This window comes from Mirounga leonina, unplaced genomic scaffold (assembly GCF_011800145.1).
Source record: "Mirounga leonina isolate KUSES-001 unplaced genomic scaffold, KU_Mleo_1.0 Mir_53, whole genome shotgun sequence".
Taxonomy (NCBI): Eukaryota; Metazoa; Chordata; class Mammalia; order Carnivora; family Phocidae; genus Mirounga; species Mirounga leonina.
The window spans coordinates 29,994,391-30,018,388 of record NW_023270807.1 but is presented as its reverse complement, the minus strand read 5'-3'; the positions used below and the strand labels follow the sequence as shown (position 1 = coordinate 30,018,388).

Below are 23,998 nucleotides of genomic sequence, written 5' to 3'. Positions count from 1 at the left end.
TTTCTGAACTGAAAAGGAACCTCAAACAGCTGTTCTCTCCATACCTACTGGAACCAGATAGCCAGAGAGATAAGCTAGCTTGCCCACCAACCATTAGTAGCAGCAAATGGACTCTAATAGGGTCTTCAAATTCTTTAAGTTCAGCACTTCCTTTATACCCAGCTGTGAAACTTAGAAATTTCATCCTATCATTTTTCTAGCATGCTTATAGCAACTTTGCCTATGATATCATTCTAAAATCCTAATTTTCATTTATTTATTGAGTCTTCAGTATGTCAATAATACTTTATGGAATGTATGCACAATTTGGAAGGAATCTTTGTCATAAACGATTTTTTTTAAATATATGATCAATAATCTGGGCAATTTTTGACCTTTCCTTTTTTTCTATGCTTATATGTAAGATCCTTTACCGTAACAACATTTCCATTCTTTCACTACTAATTAAGACCTTATGTTTTCATTTCAAAATGTGTTCCTCATAATAGAAAATGGCCCAGGAGCAAGGGAATGGGGATGTCCAAAGTCCTATATGGAGACAGACTAACAGCAGAATTTAAAAGTTTCTTAATGTCAACAGCATCTCTTTATTTTCTCACTTAGCTATCTAACACTTACGTCTTTCTATTTCTACCATAAGTAATAAAAGGCAACTGTTTTTGTGTTCTCAGTAAACAAATATTTCATGAACATAGTGAAAAAAAAGTACCCCCAGCCAATTTAAATCCTATCTAGCCATGTTATTGTTCAATGTGGCTTCCTTTGTATTATCACATTTTTCAATGTGATTTTGCAGCAAATACCTTAAAAATCCCATAGAAGAAATAGTCTAGGACACATAAACAGAAGAAACCCCATACATTATGGAAAAAGTAAATTGCCACTTATCGTTAGCAGTCCTCCAGTGGAGGAAGTACTGCCCTTCATGATGAGAGTTTTAATCCTTTTTTTTTCCAGGTAACAAAATGTTTCCATTGAGATCATCTCAGTTCGTTCTCACCAGGACATCGCTGCTCACTGCATCTTCTAACTTCTTCGCCTGTGCCTTCACATTGCTGGCCTGTTATTGCTGCACCCTGACATGTCCTCATTCGCCGTTCCCAGCCGCCATCACAGGACTTGGAACATCCGCTCCAATGACCCCACTGATTCCACTGACCATTGGCTGAAAGAAATGTGTCATGGTCAATGGCAGTAGCCCTACTGCAACTGTTTTAAGAAGTTTAAAATCTGAGGACCATTACTGTTTGCTCAATTTTTATTAATCTACCACTATGAATAAACCCTATTCAAACATTTGACTTGCTAGTCAAATATAGAACATTGTGATTAACCTAAGTTTATGTAAGTTTGTCAGAATCTTCAAATAGACACTGAAACTTACTTGTAAAAAGTACAAGTTCAGTGCTAAACCTTATCAACTTAATCTATATTTGATCTAAGCATCTCCAGAATTGTGTTGCTTTATTAGTGTGACATACAGTAGAATGAGCTCTGGTACAATTGGCTTCATTTACGAGAAACACGTACTTACCTGATTATTCCATGACTGGCATGGTTCTATCACATTGTATAAATGGCAGGCATTCTTTAAATGTAGTCATCAGGCCTCACCTGTGCACTCAGGGTTATAGCACTCCCTGCTTTCCGCCCACGGCCCTCTGCATTCAGAGCCCCCATGAGCCGCTGCAGTGCATTGCCTGCTTCTCTGCTGGGTCCCATTCGAGCACGTCACTGAGCACTGACTCCACGAACTCCACTCTTGCCACTGTCCATCAACTGCCAAAGCAGAAAGAGAGACAGTGTAAGGAGATGTTCCAATAGAGAAGGCTGTACAGAAAGTACAACGTAAAACTAACCCTGGAGGTGAGTCCCAACCAAGGGACTCTAAGTGAAGACAATGGAAAGTCATATTGGCATTAAATGTTTTTATTACCCCCCCAAACTACTATTACCTTATTTTCTCACTTCTATTTCCTTTTATGTATCCAGTGTCTCTCTCTCTTTTTTTTTTTTTCTGAAGATTTTATTTATTTATTTGACAGAGAGACACAGCGAGAGAGGGAACACAAGCAGGGGGAGTGGGAGAGGGAGAAGCAGGCTTCCCGCCGAGCAGGGAGCCCGATGCGGGGCTCGATCCCAGGACCCTGGGATCATGACCTGAGTTGAAGGCAGATGCTTAACAACTGAGCCACCCAGGTGCCCCTCCAGTATCTCTTTTGAGCCACTTACTGCTTCAAAATATTTATTGATTACTCAACAATGCAAGACCTTGGGCTAGGTGAGGAGTACACAGAGCAGTGAATGAAATAAATAACTGATCAATAACTCATAGAACTCATGTTTTAAAGAAGGAACCCCTAAAATGAATTAAGCAGTTAATTACATGTTAAATAAATTAATTATATAGTATTGCTTCAAAGGATAATTTCAAGACACTAAGAGCTTGGAGGGCCTGGGGAGTCTTCCTTGACAAAGTGAAGTTTCAGACAAGCCTTGCAGAATAATGAGGAATAATGTGATAGATGTTATAAGAAATACAGAAATTAAAAGAATATGAATCCCACCCTCAAAAATCTTGTAATTTAGGAGAAGAATTACATCATGCACACAAATAAGTAAATAAAAGGTTAAAAGCAGTAACATCCTAATATGGCACATGAAGGCTTTCAGAGGATGGATCACAACTACTTAGGGTGATTATGTTAGATTAATATGGTGAGATTTGGATAATTTAGACAAAGGAGACAGCATTCACAAAGGCATAATCCCATAGGCCACAAAATGCAAGTATGCAAAGGAATCAGGCAAAAATATTTACTCAATTTAGAATGCATAAACTAGAATATAAGTGTTATAAATGCACTCATATATGACTGTCTACTTTTTCTCATATCATTCCATGGTTCTTAGTTTCATTACAGTAAAAGAGAATTCACCATAAATCCAAAGTTCCAACATAAGATAATACTGCTGTGAAAACCTATCCACCCATCTAAAGAAATGAAAAAGCTTGGCAGAATATGTGTAAGTGCTGTCAACCTAATTTCAGGCCTTGCAGGTAGCTATTTAAAAAGAAGATTGTTTAATAGGTATCTGGCTGTACTTAATAAACCCTTTGTGAGATTAAAAATCACAAAATGCCAATTTAATCATTCCATTCATGTAATTTTAGCATTTCACTTTATTAAAAGTACCTGCTACAATCTTATTGGCTATGTAGTCCATTCGCTAGACAAACAAGAAAAGACTAGTGAATAAATGGAATGCTATAAATTATCCATTTCTTCTCTAGCTTGGCTTTGAAGATGAGTGCATTTTTCATTTCAGAACTTTGCCTTTCAAAGATAATACTTACTGAGCTTGCATTATGAACTCTCACTATCCTAGACATTCTTAGAAGAATTTAAAAAAATAAGATTCATGCCTGCACCTTACCATCTATTGGCAAAAGAATGTACAGATATTCAAATTTTTAAAAACATTCAGAAAGCAACACATAAACAAAGATGAATTAGGTGATTTCAACCTGATTCAATGCTAAGTGACTAGAATAAAGGAATATGTGATGTCCTTGAGAATTCTGGTTTGAGGTAAACTTGTAGATTTTTTAATTTTTTAAATGAATGTAACAGTTACAGACTCACTGGCAAAGAAGAGAGGATAAGTCTTTCCAGCTAAGATGTGGAGTCAGGAATGAGCAAGTCAAATGTGGAAATCAGAGAGAAGATAATTTGGCAGGGTGTTGTATTATCGGTGAGGAATAAGAAAAGACCTTGCTGAAAAGAGATTAGGAAAAATGAGAATATTTGTGAAGTGTTTTGCTCCATAGGCTTTTCCTGAAAGAAGACTTTGCATCACCATTAGTAAAATAAATAAATAAATAAATATAACATTTTAAATTCATACATTTGTAGTATTAGTTGTTCAGTCCTTTCTGCTAAGGTATACATTTTATGATTTGATTAAAGTTCAAGATTGAGTTAACATTAGACATTTCAGGGACCTTTTGAGGTTCATCATTACCATAAACATCAACAAAACATGTATTTTAGATATATACAGTTTATAAAGTTAGTTACAGAAAAGGTATAGCAATGAAATTGAAGACATATCAAGTGGATGTTTTTGGTATTCTATTTTACACTGAGAACTAGAAGTTCCTTTTATTAAACATTAACTGCACCATTATGAAAGACTTGATTTGACAAAGTAACTGAGGAAAAAGAGGAAAACCCAATATTCTTTCAGAGTGATAAGTCAAAGTTACTGGGAAAATGGAAAATTGAGAAGTTAGAACCAGGCAGATATGTCAATTTAATTTAAAGCATTAGACAACACAAAGAATGTCTTTTAGTGCTAAATGTGGGACATTGTTTTATTTCTTTTTTTTTTTTTTTGGTTTAATATCCTAGAATTAAAAAAAAAATCACTAATTGTGTTATTTTTAGGGACATCAGCCCCAAGACCTTTCAAAAATGGTAATGTTATTTTACTGAATTGGGAAAAAGTGGAGGATTTTTGAGAAGTGGAAATTAAGAGTTCTGTCTTAGACATTTAAGCATTTCCAAGAAGGACATATGCATTATATTTCAGGTATAAATGTTGAGATGTTTAAAAATAAAAACCATTCATCATATGATCTATTTAATATATATTTTTAAAACCATTTATCTAAGTACTACAAGAAATGAAGGGACTCCTTTTTTGTTTGTTTTTACCTGATGTTTAACTGGGAATCCTTCAACCCTTGCATTCAGGTTTGCTTTCCACTTGGTTGAGGATGGAGACAACAGAGAAAATCAACCCTCTCCCTACCATCCACCCACCCCTGTATATCACAGACTTTCAGCATTGTAAGAGATATACCCCAGAATCATTGCAAACTCCAAAATTTGAAAATACTTCAAAGCTTTCTTTCTAAACCTGTGTTCCTATTGAAAGATCATTAACATCTTGTCATTTGGTCAGAAAAGTCTTACCAATAATTTGGGAAAATGGAAACACTCCAAACCTCTTCTTGGAGTCTTCTAATGAACTCACTGGTAAAGATGTACAAAGAAGCTACACTGGGACTCTACTAGACTCTGGGAAACTGTGGTGATAAAGCCCCACCAAGCTCTCTTCTCATGGAACATGTACTCTGAGGGGGTTGTGGAGACAGATGATAAACAAGTAAATAAATGAATGAACAAGAGAGTTTCAGCCAGAAGTGTGATAAGGACAATGTGAGGAAAGAGAGCAATGTGACAGGGGATGCTCAGCCATGCCTCTCAGAAAAAAACACATTAGAGCGGAGTCCTGAGTCACTAACAGGAGCCAGAAATGTGAGGATCTGCGAAAACCTCTACACAAGAACCAAGTCCTGAGGTCAAGAAAGTTTTGTGTATTCCAGAGAAGAGAAAAGGCTGGGGCTTGTGGGGATCACAAGAAGGGGGGGTGGGGAGTGGCAGGAGATGGGTTCAATAGTGTGCAGAAGCCAAATCCACAGGGCCCTGTAGCCTGTGTGACCAAGTAAGATCAGAAGCTATGAGAGGATTTCAAAGTAGGGACGTGATGTGACAGAATTTCTACTTTAACACTTAATTTTGCAGTTGTGATTAGAATGTATTGTACAGGAGCAAGGATCAGTACTGTAAGATGTTAGGGGACTATATGGTAGCCCAGACAGAGGTGATAGTGGCTTAGATTACGGTATCATCCGTCGAGATAGAGAGAAGGGGATGAATTTGTGATATTTTCTAGACGTAGAGCTGACAGGTTGGTAGCGGGATATAGAAAATCAGAGAATCAAGGATGACTTCTAGATTTCTGGCTTACTAAAAGGGTCAATGGTGGACCCTTTTACTGAACTGGGTTAGACTAGGATTCAAACAGGTCAGGGGCTATATAGCCCTGAAATCAAACTGTCTATATTGAACATGTTGAATTTATGATGCCATTATAATCAAAATGCAGGGAGTCCTACATTAAATTAACTTTGTTTGAAACTGTGCCTCCCAAATGTATTTGAAATGTAATCATCCCTCCTTTCTTTTCCTTTTTTCAACCCCCTTTTTGGAGCGCTATTTGGTAAATATTGCATTAAAGTACATAACTTCTTCTATAATATGCGGCTAGGTTAAGATTTAACAGGTTCTTAGACTTTTTCAATTTCTCTTCATTTCCATCATAAGCATTTGCAGTTGGATTTTTTTATAGTGTCATTTTTCAATTTAGAAACTCCAAATGCCTATTACTTTATGAACCATCTTACAAAGGTGACGAAGAATAAAGAATAATAAGGCTGTGTTTTGAAGCCAGGACAATGCTGAGAGATCAGCCTGTCTTACCATCATGCAGTGTGTTTCCTTATACCAGTGTCACCCTGTGGACAGTTAAAGTTTCCCTTCAGCAATGTGACACATTACTAGATTTTCTGGATCCAGAATAATTAAAATTGTGAAGGCTAAATTGCTAGATTCCTGGGGTTTACTTTGTTGTATGAACTTCCTCCTGCCATATATAGTTACAATTGTGTTCACCTGTCTGCCATGTACAGAGGCCAAATTAAATTCTGTGATACATTTTAATGAAAATATCATGTTTCAGTCAATTTTCACATCTTTACCAATAACTGGTGACAGTATAGACTAGGTTGGAGAACAACAACCACAAGATAAAGCCATGAATATTTTGGATAATAAAACTATCATTTTGGCAACTCTTTTGGGTTGGTTATTGCTGATTGATGAAGCTATCTACAGGGAGGAGTTTGGGGAGAAGAATTCTGTCCTGTGGTATGAAACTATCTGATTTAGTGATGGCAAATTTGGAAAGCACAGATTTTTATTGAGTTGGGAGTTATTCAGGAACTGGAAAGACCTCTTGACGGTATAACACTGAAATATCAAAAGCCAACCTCTGGCTTTGGGTATGTGCTGGAGAGCATAAACCTGGTTCCCATTTGCCATTTTAAAATAAATCACAGAAGGGGAAAAATAAAAATGAAATATCATTTAAAAATTAGAATTAAAAATAGAAGCAAGTTATTAAGGTAAGGCTAAGAAGAATAAAAAATAGTTGGGAAGTAAGTTAAGACAAAGTTTGCATAAAAAATAATAAAAGAAAGCAACCAAGATTAATAAAAATACAGTTTTTTAAAAATTCATAAACACTAGAACATCACCAGAACAATGGTAAAAATCTGAAATGACACAAAGTGAATACAATTGCTATACAATAGACCAGAAAGTTAAGAAGACAAATTGCAAATTAATTAAAGAACAGGTTAATGAGGTAGCATTTGAGTTTCAAATTATAACATTCTCATGCCGAGACAACCAGAGACTTTTGAACCAAGGTCAGGCAAATGTTTAGCATCTTCCTGCTCACTGTCCTCACTGAAAGGGTTCCCTGCAGAGAGACTGTGGGCACATCACCCTCTCTTACTTGCTGAGGAGTCAAACTTTAGGTCCACAGGAGACTGAAGCCCCTTGCTCTAGATAACAGAGATATTTGGGTCCAGCTGTGTTCCTGAGGACCTATCCTTGGGTGATTCTTTCATTTTTCTCAGGTTTTGTAAGAGACTATGAACATACCTGAAAAATACAACTTGGCAGGATCTCTCTATTGAGGTTCTGGATTCACAGGAATGCATTTCTCAAATGCAGGACTAACGAGTGGGACATGGCTTAGCCCCACAGACTGGCATGAGCCCTTATATATGTACTTCTCCCTAGTACAAACTAGGCAGAAGTCATTTGTATGGGCCAAGGTCAGGCCACCCCCAAATGTGCCACTTTGACATGTCGATTATTTTAAATAAAAGTTACTTAAGAAACAGCCAATGCCAAAAGAATACTATGCCCCTGCCGCTCGTCCCCAGAAAGCAAGAAGCAGATCTCCCAGGTGAAAGGTAGCCTCCCTGTACTAGGAGGCAAAGGGACATCCTTATCACCAGAGATAGGAACTGTAGAGCCTAGAAGGCTATATAAATAACTCTTGTTACTTTTTTCTAATTTACTACCCTGGCCCAAATTCTGTTCAGAATTCCTTATTAATTGAAGCTCCCCAAATTAAGTTTTCTTTGTTCTGTCATTTCCTCACAGATTTATTGTCTCTATCTAAAAAGCACAAAAACTGTCCCCCTTGGTCATTTCTTTAGGTCTCAATTTCATTATTGGGCCTCCGTACACACGTAATAAAACTTTGAGTTTTTGATTCTTAAACTAGCTGGAAGTCTTTGAAAGGTAGAAGGGAAATTTAAAGTCCTCCTCTACAAATCTCTTTGAGTCTATGATTAAGGCTGTCTGTAGGAAACAGAGCTCAAAAACTATCCTAATATCCTGAATTTATTTTACCTATTTCTTCTAAATCCTTTACTTTTATTATTTTTTAAAGATTTTTACTTATTTATTTGTCAGAGAGAGAGAGAGAGCAAAAGCAGGGGGAGCGGCAGGCAGAGGGAGAAGCGGGCTCTTTGCTGAGAATGGAGCCCGATGTGGGACTTGATCCCAGGACGCTGGGATCATGACCTGAGCCGAAGGAAGATGCTTAACCAGCTGACCCACCCAGGTGTCCCAGCCAAATCCTTTACTTTTAAAGTAATATTATCATAAAAATCATGATAAATATCGTCCACTTTATGTTGTTTTTTACTTTTCAAGATTCTTTCACCTAATTTTAATCACGTAACAATCCTCTGAGATAGGGTAATGGATGCTGGCTCCATTTTACAAATGAGAAAATTGCACAGAGAAGATGAATAGGTTGCTTAAGTAAATATTGATAATTAAAGATTGGGACTGAACATTAATCTGTGTCTTCTGAATTCCAGACCACTGTGTTTGCCACTGAATCATTAAACTCATTTATATTTATTGCAGCCTATAAATGAAAACTAATTTGTCAATAATTCTTTCATTTCTTTTAGTCTTCAATCTGTCACTCAATTACTACTTATCCCTATGCTCTATATTATTTGCACTTTACTACACCAATTGTATCAGAATAAGAACTGTCAAAACTGAAACAAAGAGGACCAAACTTGAATCATTGGTTCCTTCCATCTTTCAACTAGCAGGAAAAAAAAAAAAAAAAAATATATATATATATATTACTCTAAAGTAACATACTACAAAGAAAATTACTATAAACCTTGAGGCTTTGAATTAAGAATTTAAGATTTACTTTCTCTAAAGAACTTAATTTTGGAAAAGGCTATATCAATTTTATTTCGGGGATATACATCTATATAATTTTAAGAGAGGGCCTACCTAGAAAATGTAAATATTCCATCATGTCTAACACTTTTCTTTCTCCATTTGAATATTAATAAAAATCAAAAACACTGAAAACAAAAACAGGTAAAGTGATTAAATCACCCTAGATGAGGAGTCACCATTAAGGTGATATCCAGGAACTGGTCTGATACAGCTAGACTCAGTGCTGTTAGCTGCTTGCTTGGTGCTCACAGTGAGGCTATGCCATCTCCTGTTGGATCTAAGACCATCACAGAGAACATTAACAACAGACAAGGTCACTCTGAGACTGTGATAAAGTGAGATAAAGTGAAACACGGTCACAGCACAACCCACAAAATTCCAAATGTTCTCTTCTCTCAGCTAATATGAGTGACTGACACTTGTTCACCAATTATAGCAAGTTTTCCCTCCTCCTGGATAATTCATTAAAATACCCAGTCATAGATTTTCTTCCCCCATCTAGACATTCTTAAATCCAGAGCAAAGCTCCACTTCCTAAAACCCTCCTTGAAATCACCCAAAACAAGTCCAAACCCTTAATAAGTCTTTCTAACACCCTCTAACTGAGATGCCCCACAGTTTCCTATGTTAATTTTCCCTCAATGCCAAGAGTAATGAATCCAACTTGCTCAAGTACAAGTGTCATCCCGATGGACTTTGGCTATAGGGCGCTGACATAATAATAATACTGATACTCATACACCATTTGCTGTTTACCAAGTTATTTCCCTTACAGCATCTCACAAGGTCCTCTCACAGTCCTGTGAAGTAGGTGTGCTATTGTCCCCATTTTACAGATGAAGAGATTAGAATCAGAGGAGGAACACACATATTAAAAGGTGATACCTAAATTTAAATAAGTGTTCTCTTGTGGAAGTCCAAGTTCCACTACACCACATAAATGTATTATTAAATATACCCAGAAAATGTCCTGTAATTTTTTGGGGGGATGAGAACTAAAAATTTGGATATGTCCATTAGGAAAATCCATTCAATAGTAATGTATTGGATACTGTTAGTACAAAGTTGCACAGAGAGATAAACAGGCAATGAAAGAGAATTTCCTCATATACTAATTAATACTATGGTGAATTTGATGTTTGATTAGGGATTGCAATGAAAGTTCAGAGAAAAGAGAAAACATGGACTGCCAGAAATTCTAAGTTTGGGGAAATAAGAAAAACAGACCACAAGGACCATTGGACATACACATACCTACACACACCCTTCCATAATATCACATTTAATTACTGGTGTAGATGAGAAAGGGAGGAAAATGGGGTAACATTATATTTATAATTAGTGAATGAGTCATAGTGGATCCCTCATGTTGCTCTATATCTCTCGCCCACTTCCCTCCATCAACACTGGTATCGGTTCTTAGACATGATACACATTAGGAACTGATAACTCATACTAGGAAATACCTATCTACCCTTTCCTTTCTTTCCTCTCTCCTTATATGGATCCCAGGCAGATAGCTTTCCCTCACCTCAAAAGAAGTGAGAGAAAGTTGGACATGACTAAGGAAAGTACATGATGAAAGTAGGATGTCATCTACTCTTAAGTTGATGTCAAGATTTGCATAAATAAAACATTTCATTATTTGATGTGAACAATACATATCAGTCCCACGTAGCATCCATTTCATTACGGTGGTTATATGTATTTCTTAAAAGTATGATGCTGGATGCTGTTCTGCTGTTCCAACGTGATCCCACACTAAAATATCACTGCCCATTACCACAAGGCTCATGGTCAGAGCTTGCAAAGTTGGTGAGTTGAGACCAAATTTGTTGTTAATTGTTTCTTCTGTTCTCCTCTGGTCTCCACCTCACAATCAGCCTAGCCAAGGGGAATCAAGTGTATAGGTCTTGGCCCGTTTTTTTCATTACTGATATAGTGCCTATCACATTTTTATACCTTAAGATGATGTCTCCGAGATCACAGGCTGGATGGCTATAAGAAATGTAGGCTGAAATCACTGAGTTCTCAAATTATCCCCACTCACTGAAGTGGAGTGTCTATATGTGTTTATCAGAACTGCATTCAACTTTTTACATGCTTATGTCTAAATCCTCTGAAGAGATTACAAATTTCTTGAGATCAGGGACTATATATTCTTCTCAGTAGTATCTTACATCTTGTCGACACATGATGATGCTTTTATATATAGTGAAGGCACCTGAGTTTAGCTATAAGACTGTTAGTTTTAAGGAGAATTCCAAATGTTTGCACCGAATAAATCTTACATATTTCAAAAGCATAATGTCAAAATGTTTGGTAAAGTATAAAACCTTTCTTTATTTTTTTAAATCATACCCATTAGAATTCCCTTTGAAATAGTAAGGAAATTGGGATACAACATGGTAAGAGTTTTATATCTTTTGTGATGCAACTAAATTCAAGAATGGAAATAACAGTCAGAAACAACATATAATTAAGTACCCAATATATATCCATAATGCTCACCTATGAGAGAATATGAGCTAGGCCAGTTTTACACATAATATAAGCATAAATTTCCAAAATTAAAGAAAGACCTACACAAAAGAAAGACCTAAGTTTAACGGTCTTAGAGTGATTCCAATGACAGCGTAATACTGTAAAACACAACTAGCTTGAAAACACATGTGGTTACTACTGCAGTGATAAAACAACAATTATATCAACTTAGAAAAATGAGTTTTATCTGAATTCTAACAACTTCACACCCCTATCTCTTGATTCCCAAGCATTTTACTCCTAGAAAGTTCATGGAAAGTAGACTACGAGAAACATGGTTGATAACATTTTAACTGATCAGTGCCATTCTTATCTTTATACCAATGGGGATTAGCCGAGATAAAAGAAGTAATAAAAACTAACATATTAAAAGAGATTCTATAGTTAGCTATTATTTTTCTCCTTTCCCCACATTATCTATTTTTGCACATTCCACGGACAAATAAGAATGAACTATATTTGACTCTCTGTAAATGTCACAGCTCAGCAGTTAAAAAAACTCTAAAACTTGTATAAGCTTGCCCAAATCTCTGTAAAAAAGACAGGACATTAATATATATATGTGTGTGTGTCTATGTGCTTGTCTGTATGTTAATAGAGAGATAGAAATAACAGAACATAATTGACTTCATAAATAGATTTTCTGGGAGTGATTTGCAAATAAGGACTCATAATTTTGACTCCCTAATATTCATAGTTACATGAATATTGAATTATACAAGTTATATTCATAATTCATAGAATTTATAAATTCTAGGAGTAAATATAACTACTACATCTTTAAAAGTATATTCCTGATATAGGAACCTAGTAGTCTTTCTCCAAAGTAAAAGGGACCAAGCTCGTGAGATGACTGTTGCTTATCTACATTTTGGGGGATTTTCACAGTCTCAAGATGTTTTAGATACTTAAAATTTCCAGAGAAACGGAATCATTGCTTCATGACATAAGATATTACCTTGGGGAATTGAGAGTACAAATGGGACTGAATGTGAGCTGGACAACATGTTTGGAGCACTTTGCCAGGATCTCAGCTACGCTGCTTGCATGCAGAATGGGCCAGTGAAAAAGTCTCCCAAGGAGTAGATCAACGGTTACTCATACTGGTCTTTGCCATTCTAGCCTTTGCCATTTCCCACTCATGTCTATCTCTACCTCTAGAATGTGCCTTGGCCAGTTCCTGGGAGATTCTATCATTTCTATGTGTGTATTTTCTCTCTTAAGTTGCAAGCCCCTTGAATAAGATCAGTCTTTTTCATTTCTTAGGTATTTGTTTTATGTCTGAATGTTTCAACAACCTAAATAACAGCATTATAAAGACTTCTCTCTATAATAATGCGTGAAGTTATCAAGTTCAGGTAAAATAGCATTGAAACATTTTAAAGGAAACTAAAATTTAGGATTATAAATATACTCTCCGAACAGACCATACAGTCTTCATAATCACATGAAGTTATGTGTCATTTATGAGCTAACCATCTTATGCATCTAAGAGTGAATCTATAAAGTCTGTATTCCTTACAAATATCTATCATTTCCATACTTGATCAGTGGTGAATCCCCACTCCTTAACTGAATGAGTGTGAGACAATGACATCAGAAGGACTGACTCTAAAACAGTTTCTCTAGTTAGAGTATCAAGGCAATAGTCAATCTTAAGTCTTTGGGGCTCCTTATAATTCTTCCAGGAGGGAAAACTGAGTATAGATAAAATCTTAGTGGAAAGAATTAATATACATATTTATAGAAACCAAAGAAAGGTGAGCTTTGGTACTCAGTCAAGGAAATATCATAAACCATTGCATATGATAGAATCAAGGAAAGTACCCAGTCTTAAGCAAGAAATAGTAACCAAAGGACACATTTTCCAGTGTGACTGAATAAAGGTTGTACTCGTAATATTTCCTACATATACCAGGGACCACATATAAAGGACACAAATACAAAGTTCACCAAATGCAGAATATGCTCACCTGGGCACAGAGCAATATTACAAGGTTTATGATGTGTTTCAGGTCCTTCACACGGCCTTCCTCCATACTGAGGAGGTGTGCATGACCTTGTTCTTGTTCTTTGGCCTCGACCACATGTAAATGAACATAAACTCCATGGTGACCACTCCTCCCAAACTCCATGTACTGTAATAAAGCAAAGAAGCTTCAACAACAAAAGCAGAGAGGTAAAGTCAAAGATTCTTTTTCTTAATTATAAAGAAAAAAAATCATCAAATAGACAGTATGAAGATATTTTAAAAGCTCAGTTAACATTCTTATTTGCCAAAAAAATCAAAGGTTAATTTGAAAATTTATTAAAATGACACAAAATGACATGTACTTTTTTCCGTATTAGAACAGTTGTCATAAACTTTAAATGTTTTCTTTTTTAATGGAAATGCACCTCTCTTCCTCACAGTAAAATAGTCATGATTTATTTTTAAATACAAATAATATAAACTTAAAAGGTAGTATAGAAAACTAAATTTCTTATAACAGATATGATCTTCTAGAGTTAAATTTGCATTTAAATATATAAGGGCCAACGTAATTCTTAAAATTTCAGGACTAATGACTTTGATGTCAAAAAATTAAAAAAAAATCTGAAAGTTAATGGTCCATATTTTAAATAGCTTATTAACTTCACATTTTAGAAAATAAATATATTTTTGCCATTTAAAACATATGGGTGTTCAAAGTCACTGTCTTTGAATAAGACGAAAATTTCAAAAACTCTATCTACTCGCATAAAATTCTCCTCTTTGCCCTCTTTTAAAATGAGTGGCAAATATGAAGATTTCTTTCTTCTTGCAATAACTTGATGCACTGGAAATCCTCCTAATAAATAAAGGTTTTTAGAGAAAGCAAATGATCTAATTAGGATTACTCCTAACATAAGTATACATATGCCAATACTTCAATTATGCCATTATGATGGATTCAAACTAATCGGAAATATTAACGTAAGTTGTGTTCCTCCATAAAAGCCATGTGAATACATATTGACATCTTTTGCATAAAGCCCATTAGAATTCAGAGTTTAGATCCCTTCTTTGCCACAATCAATCACCAGTCTCATCCCAAATTTTAATATTTGGGATAGTAAGGAATAGCACTCCGTGGATAATACAAATAAAAAGAAGCTGGGCAAAATGTGCTCTTTGGCTCAAAAGCTCCTGTCTTGATGTTGAACCTCTGGTCTTAGTATGCTTTTAGAAGTTCATGAGCAGAAGTCTGATAGGACACCCACTAGAATGAGGAGGGGGAGTAGAAATTTAGAATGGATGATGAAAAAGATTTCACTTTCTCCTTGACATAGGTAGTCGTAAGCAGAATCCATATTAAGTGTCAGAGGAGTTATGCGAGTAAATACAGTATATCTAGAATGTTTTGCATGTATATGCAAACCAAGTTGTTTCTTTAAAAACACGTATATGATACCTTAATTATGAGACACCCCATTTTCTTCTATTTATGCTATTGATTTGCCCCAGCTGGTTGTGAAAATATATTGAAATATTGAAAAAGTTAGCCAAATTTGTGTAATACTCAGTGAAAAATTCTTCAGGTTTCTGAGAAAGTTGCTGGAAAATATATTTTTAAAATATTACATAGAAAAAAAGTAAGAGAGTGAAAGAAATTAATATGTTTATATTTTTCTCATTTAAGTTTGGAAAACCAAAGCCACTTTGTATCTATTGGCATAAGATTAAATAATGAGTCTCTATTTAACTCTAAGGAAAAAAAAATACGCACATACCTATATTTACATATAGGTATATATGATCAATGATAGGAAAATATTTTTAAAATATTATATATGAATGTATTTTGTCATATAGAACACATATCTTTAATTTTTGCATTTATTTTTAATTACCAAAATTTCTCCATTTAAAAACAAACTTTTCTTCCCCTGTTGTCTATATAAAGTGTTAAAAGACCATATTGCATTCATATGGCTGGTTCTGTTAATTTTCTCCTCAATCAAATCACACTGCTCTGTATTCTTTGAACAAAGCCTGAAAAAAGGCTGCTAAATTGGCAGATTTTTCTCTATTAATCTCAAAGAAGTGTTGATTAATCTTGACAGTTTAGTTAAATCATGAAGCTGGAGTCCTCTGAAAAGTATGTTACTCCCTACTTTTTAACACTCTATTGTTCCACGGTGAAATTTCATGCCTCCTCCACATCATTTAAAAAAAAAATACTCCTTTTTTTGAAAAAGAAACAAAATTATTAATAATATTTTATTTTAGATATTATTGAATTAGTTGGAAACTATAAAACATCTTATAATTTTATAGATGCTATTCATAAGATTTATGTTAAAGAATAAAGATATTTTTACTTTAGCGGCAAATTTTATATAAATTCTTTTACCTTTCAGTAAAGTATGAAAATCTGTAAATAATCTAGTTCATTTGGAAAATGTGCCTGATAAAACCAAAAAACAAATCGAATTAATGCACTTTTATAGTTTTCTTCTTTACTTAGACACTAGCTGTTAACAGTACCACATCCCTACTCTGTGCTGTCTAAAGATGAAATGAGGAATACACAATATACAAATTATGTTACTACCAGATTTTGAAATAAGCATACAAAATACCTTATAATTTACATTGGGATGTATAAAATAACTCCTTTAAGTGAAAGGTTTTTTTCTTAAGAAATATATATATGTGGATACTGTGACATTTACTTAAAAAAAAAAATCGAAACCATTCCTTAGCCCAAATCAACTTCTAAAGGATTAGAAGAAATATAGAGTAGACCAGTGGTTCTCAACCATGGGCAATTTTGCCCCCCAGAGGACATTTGGCAATGTCCAGAGAAATTTTTGATTTTCACAGCTCAGGGGAAGGAGGGATGCTACTGGCATCCAAGAATGCTCAGGCCAGCCTCCCACAACAAAGATTTATCCATGTCAAAATGTCAATAGTACCGAGGTTGAGAAACCCTGGAAGAGATCATAAAACTGTAAGTCAGAAACCAGGACAGTAAATACACAATTTAATGTAGCTCTCTAATTTCTCAGTTTACTTGCTATTTAACCCTATCATTTTCTGCTCTGAGTAATAAGAATTCTTGAAGAGACTATAATATCAAAGTAACAATTTGCAAAAGGCTGGATGTCTTAGGATCCATATCAGAAGTAACACGTTATTATGCAATTTAATTAAGAAAACCCTTCTTTTGAAATTAGAATAATACGGGTGAAAGGCAACTAATTTATAACAATATTGACTAGGCTTTACTAGGGTAAATAAATATAAGCTCAAATTCTATCATTCCATATATTTTACGGAAAGTGGCTTTGACATTCATTTTGTCCTTGTGTCATTTTCATTAATTAAATGCCAAACACACTTGAATATCCACAGTGTGACAACTAGGTTATTGATTTCTGAGCTAATTTTCTTCTTGGGAATTTAAAGTATTATTTTAGAAAGATATTTACACTGTTTAGGTACTATTTAAGTTTTTTAATTCACTTTTGGTTATTGTTTTCATGATATATTATATCAAAAAAAGTACATATTTATCAGCATGGCAAGTAACTGAACAAAATATTGAACACAAAGTATTTCATAACAAATACAATAACCATCTAAAAGGTATCCTAACTTCCTATAGTGAAATATTTATTCTACATTTTTTAAAATAACAAAGTTGCTAAATTAGTGCTCAGTTTTAAAAAAATTAAAAAGAAATCAACAAAACTCTCCATTCTCTTAAATTCAACATCTGAACTATAACAATGATTAAAAGACACATTTTTTCTTATCGTCAGTACTATTTAACCAAATTTAGAAAGACAAACCTATAGTATCCGAAGGTCAAGAGGAACTCATGATTAGTGTGTATTTCTTCAGTAGGTATAATGGTAGGAGGTTTAAGAAATTGAGGACAAACCTCACAATCACAATATTATTCAGTTTTCTAAACGTCAGACACAGAGTGAAAGGGAGAGCACTCTGGTCCCACTACAGATGCTCTCCTTGCCCAGTGAAGGGATTAATCAGCAGTCTCTGGCAGAAAGATGGAGGTTTCCAAATGTCAACCATACGAATGTGTGTAACAAGTGGCTGGAATGTAAGGACTGAACGGAGGATTGCAGAGAACACTTCAGCACCCTCTCAGACTTCCACTTGGGGATCCATTTGCCATTAGATTCTACCCATGTATGTTGAAGGGAACTTGATTTTTCAGAAGGATGCTGACAAGACAAATGTATATTTCAAGCACAGCTTCCTTCTCTATTGACACTTTTCTCATTGCCCAGGATAGGAAGCTTGATATTGTAACCAAGGGCCAGCTTTAAATATGAGACAATGTACTCTCCCCACACCCAGCTGGAAATCCACAACCATTTACTCATGAGGCAATTTTAGCTACAAAATTTAGAAATTTGGTAATTCAGAAAACTTTCAGCTCATTTTCTCTTGCCTAACAGACCTAGAGTCTGCTTGCTCTCTAACCACTGGTTTTGTCATCTTTTTTCATTGCCCTCCCCTTCCAAGACCTCTGTAAGCACTCTTTCCCTCTGATTTTTTTTTTCACTTGATGTTCCTTCTCATCTAGTTTAATTCCCACTGACTCACGCTGACTTGATTTTTCTTGCTTTCAGTGGAAATTATTGCTGCTTCCTGCTAATTCTGTCTTCCCTTCCTCATAGTTTTCTGCCCTGTTTAGCTTTTACTTCTACCTTAATCTGCTACTCTGTATCTCCCAATTCCATTATAAAGGGATTTCCCATCTCATGCATCAGCTCTCCTCCACATTCTGCCCACCACTGCCCACAAGACCCAGATTGTCTTTTCTTTTATTGTGATAAAAAATACACAACAGAAAACTTATCATCTAGACTATTTAGTGTTAAATATATTCCCATTGTTGTAAAACAGGTCTCCAGAATTTACTCATTTTGCAAATCAAAACCCTGTACCCATTAAACAACAACTCCTTCACACTGTCTTTTAATGGGTTGCCCTTGCTCATTCTGCTGGGAAATTGGGATTATCCCTGCCCTTCCCCCATGCCACCCACTCTCTACTCTTACTTTTAGCAATTGCAAAATCAGCCATCTCTGGAAATGGAAATCATCAGAAAACTTTTACGCACAATTTAGCAGACGAAAAGCTGCTGCAGTGCCCTTCCCTCTCCTTATGCCTGCCCCCTTTTGGAGGCCCCCGGTGGATGCAAGTCCAGTGTCAACGGCAATGGTCAATAAGTTTGTATCACCCATCCACCAAATAGTTGAACAAAAATATAAACCTGGAGATACACAATATCATATGCTTTAGACTTCTTGAAAGAAAGCCCAAATTCCTTTTAGTACTCCTTTTTACATGAAAATCAGTAACTTAAGGAGAAATGCCTGTAATATGCATGCAGGCCTCCAATGAGAACAAAATGATGACAGCCGGAAAATCTCACCCTACCCGGGCAAGATACTGTGCTGTGCTCCATTTGACATTGAAGATTTTTTCCCCATTAATGACTTTAAAGTTTACAATGCACTGGATGGCTCGGATGAGGATAGTCACTTGAATGAAATAAATTAACAGAATGTCCTTTGGTCAGGGGAACTATTTTCTTTGATAAGTAAGTAAAACAACTGACTAAAGACTGCATCAACCGCTGCCTTAAACAATGAGTACAGATCCCATTTCCAGTATGTCTGCAAGGTTACGTTTCCTCAAACATTCAGTTGGACATTTTGCCACCTGAAATAAGGAAAGCTGTTATAATCATAAATATTATTAGAAGCAGATACAGAAATTTCTCAAGAAAATTCATTAGGGGAGTCACTTATGTAATTTCCTGACTGCTCTGAGAGCAGAAATCATCCCATATATGACAAAATTTCAGTGTTGAAAATGAGTTAAACTTATCCACTTTAATCAAAATGTCTCTACCCATTTCATATGAAAATAACAAATCTTCCCAAATGCGTAGCATGACACAATTCAATAACATCCACAGTTGTAGTTGCTGCTAACACTACCTGGACAGAGGGCAGTGTTATTGCAAACCCTTGATTCTCTTAACGGGCCGCTGCAGTGTGTCCCGTAAGGTGATACACAAGTTCTGGTTCGCACCTGCGACCCTTGACCACAAGTAACTGAGCACGTGCTCCACTGGGACCACTCTTCCACACCAGATTCACCTGTATGCAAGACAACAAATAAACATGAAATACTGCTTTGAATATTCACCTACTAAGCATCAGACCAAACTGACGTTATGACATGCAAGATAATTTAAATGTAAAAACATGACATTACATCAAAAGGCACAAGAAAACATCTCAGAGAAAAATACATTTAAAGGGAGATACATATGACACTGGTGTGAGGTCCAAGTTGGTTATAACCTTGTTAGCAAAACTACTCTTCACAAAGACACTGTACTGTAGACACTATGAAGGGACCAGTCAGCATTTACCAACAACAATGATTGCTGAAGGGATTCTCTTCAAGCCAATCTGAGGCTTTGTCCTTCGGACGGGAGAGGAAGCAAAATGTATTGCTAAACTTACTCCGGCTTTGGTGAGCAGGAATGTATTGATGGGTTCTTCCCTAATCCTTTATTGTGTAGCCTCCTTTCTCATGCTGGATGAGGTGGAGCCCTGGGAGTTTGGGCATATCTAATTTTTATAGTGTTAAACACTGTCACTTATTTATAATTGATTCCTAGTGCAGTTCTTACTTTTTCATCCTATGACAGCTATTTATTTTGTGATCATTTGTTTCAAAACCTGCTCAGAATTTTCTTCATGATCTAGAAGAGTGAGTTTTACTCAAAATGAAGGAAAATTTCTCTATGATTTCTATTAATTTATTCAAAATAAGGCCCTAAAAAGCCAAGGAATGTCTGAATTCCATTAATTGTCTCAGAGGAAGCATCACACTAAAATTACGTCTGGTTTCTATTATTATCTAAGTCATGTACCAAAAAGACTTAAAGTCAAGAATTTCTAAGACCATCACAATGGACTTCTGATTCTATTCTGACATCATGTTCAGGATAGATTTTTAAAACTGATTTGAAAACTTGCAGTTGCTTTTCCCTAAATACAAAATTGGGCCATTTACCTGCTGGCAGGAAGAACTTAAGTTAGTTATTTGGTTGTGGGAAAGGTTTGCAGGTGAATTGTTTCTGAATACTTTGCATCACTGATTATATAAACCAAGGAACAATTTATATCATATAAGTTCTGTTTAGACTTTGCCTTTGAAACAGAATTCAAAAAAAAAAAAAAAGAATATGATGATCTGTTTGCCCATCTTTTTTTTTCTTTTGAAAGGTTAGTAAATGACTTAGACATTACTTGCAGGGCTACTCAAGATAGCTGGTCCATAGGCTGGTACTCCAGGACAGAAGGAGGTTGAACCAGAATGTAACTCAATTTGCTGATTTCTTCACTGAGAATTTCTTTTTTCCAAACAAACAAAAAAGTTAGCTGAAATAAAACATGTGCTTGATAAAGTAGTTGAATTTATTTTCTGGTATAAGCTTCTTATCTCCTCAGGGGCCCATAAAAAGTAGTTCACAGATAAGCATAGGTCCACCAACCACAATTTGGGTTGCACCATTATAAAGATCTGGTCTTATATTGGGATGCATTATGCACCCAGAGGCATAGATTATAAGGCATTTATGACTAGATATATATCATAAGGGCACAGACAGTGGTTACCGGGATGATGTATTACATTAAATAGGACTTTTTTTCAGTGTTGGATCAGTGTTTGTCCTGAAAGTCCTCTATAGATTTCCCTTGATTATTTTAGTCTTTTTGCCTTCACCAATTTGTATTTAAGTACTTCATAAAAATGTTATTGGATAACCATTTGAATTACATTTAAAGGCAGGTTGCATAATTTGTTCTTTTATATTAAAGAATACTCTAAAAATTAAAAATCATTATTCTAGAACCCAATAATATGGCAATGGTCAAAAAAATATCCACACATATATGTATATATGAACATATACATTTAGGGATGAAGAATTTAAGCATAAAGTTAGGAAAAATATAATGCAAAGCTTTTTCTTTTGATATTTCAACCCTTGCTGTGATGAGAGTAAGTGGAGTAGAAATATTATGGTTGTATGTTATTAATTAAGAGCTGGAAAACCTTGAACAATGTAAATTCTATAAAAGTGATAAAGGTTATGCATAAAAGTGTTATATTTTTCCACAAAAGCAGTCCTTCTCTTACCTTTGCATTGTTATGATGGCATTAAAAATGTTTTTTATTAAATTGAGCAATGAATCAGGATCAAGATCTATTTTTAAATGTATTTCTGCACAAATATTTAAAAATCTGGGTTGCTTCTGAATGTATACTGTAATGATGTTCAACAGGCTAAGCAGTGATGCATAGATCCTAAGAGATTGATAATTAGTGCTCAGAATTGGCCTTCTTCACTGGCTCAAATTTATGGTTCATTTTGTTGATCAAAAACAAAATAAATAAATGAATAAAATACATATTGGCTTTCACATTATGAATCAAATTTTGCCACTCAAATACCAGCCTACCTACCAAAATGACCTCATTATACCTCAAATGGTATAGTTTCAGGTAACATTTGCACTAATAATGATTTCCATGCTGCCACTTCTTAATTCAGAAAAGCGTGAAGACTATTCTGGTCCAGCACTTTGGGTGACTGTGAGAAATAGCTCATATACTTTATAAGAAAGAGATGTATATTTTTAAAAACTCACTGACATTAGAATAGTTAAGTACAATACAAAGTATACTGTTTTTAATATGTGTGTCTTTGGAAATAGCACGAACTACTCTGGTTCCTTAACTTGTAACAGAGAAGGCACATAAACATGGCATAGAACGCTTCAGTATCTGAGGCACTTTTAAGACTATTTATCCTGACACGAAACATGAAAGCGGATTGGAAAAGCACTGTAATTAAAGTCAGAGGACCTGTGTTTGATGCGAAGCTACTGAATATTAGTTCTGTGACCTTGAGAAAGTCACTTTATTTCTCGGAACCTCTCAATAAAATGGGTAATACATCTACCTCAAAATGCATGTGTGAGGATTAAATGAGATAATGTATGAGAGTGCATTTTAAATTGTAAAAAATATTAATATAAATTTTTGCTAGTATGTTAAAATCATTAAACTAGAAACATACTTCTAATTTTATATTTCTGTTTTAGATAGGATAACATGCTATCCTTTACTAATATAGGCTATTTTCCCCACTGGAATACAGGACCACTTTTCTAAACATGTTTATAAGATCATTTGATGACTATGATGTTAAAAAGCACTAGGAAGTGCAATTAAATTGTCTTAAAGCCATCTTTTGGCATTTAATTTGGATGTCTATATTAAGTATCTGTATCTTACCACTTCATTTCATTTCTCTTTACCATAAATATAAATTGTGTCCTAGGCTATTGGAACACTATTTATATTTAAACTAGCTTATCTCAATGATTGAACTGACCAAAATGATTAAGTTATTTTGATAAAGTAACATTATTTTACCAAACGTTACTCTTTTAAAAACAATTTCCACTCATGTTATTACTTTATAGAAAGCTTGCTTTTCAGATAGAGGGTTTACTGATCATATTGGTTGAAGAGGCCAGCTTATTCATTTTGAGAAGTAATTCTTAATTATAAAGGCTTATAGGGGGCACCTGGGTGGCTCAGTTGGTTAAGCGACTGCCTTCGGCTCAGGTCATGATCCTGGGGTCTCGGGATCGAGTCCCGCATCGGGCTCCCTGCTCGGCAGGGAGCCTGCTTCTGCCTCTGACCCTCCCCCCTCTCATGTGCTCTCTCTCTCTCATTCTCTCTGTCTCAGATAAATAAATAAAAAAAATCTTAAAAAAAAAAAGGCTTATAGGTTTTGCTTTGTTTTCCCTCATGACTAATATAAAACACATATTATAATGTCTTCCATCATTCAATTTTACCTCTATTGTGCTTTTCTTCATTCTCAAATTAACGTTAGCAAATGTTTCTCATTGTTTATATGTAACACCAATTTCCTGATTTGAAAGACCAATAGAAAAGTTTAATAAGTAAACCTTAGCTTTTCTAAGATTTTATTACTTAGTTGCACTTATTGAGACTAACTACCTTAACACCTAAAGAAAGTATACTCTCAGAAAATACTGAAGGGAAAAAAAACCAGCCTCTCTTTTTAACTTTATAACTGCCTGGTGTCAAATTACATATTTTAAAAACTACTTAAAATAAT

General features: G+C 35.1%; 1 protein-coding gene across 1 annotated transcript in view; it reads right to left on the bottom strand.

The window, feature by feature from the left end:
• Positions 1 to 23,998, bottom strand: part of ADGRB3 (adhesion G protein-coupled receptor B3) — a 706,366-nt gene that overhangs the window by 403,470 nt on the left and 278,898 nt on the right. The window contains exons 5-8 of the mRNA XM_034991475.1: positions 19,758 to 19,919; positions 13,724 to 13,888; positions 1,615 to 1,779; positions 1,001 to 1,165 (exon numbers count right to left, since the gene is read on the bottom strand). Coding sequence (XP_034847366.1) covers positions 1,001 to 1,165; positions 1,615 to 1,779; positions 13,724 to 13,888; positions 19,758 to 19,919 — 657 coding nt within the window. The remainder of the gene's footprint in view (positions 1 to 1,000; positions 1,166 to 1,614; positions 1,780 to 13,723; positions 13,889 to 19,757; positions 19,920 to 23,998) is intronic.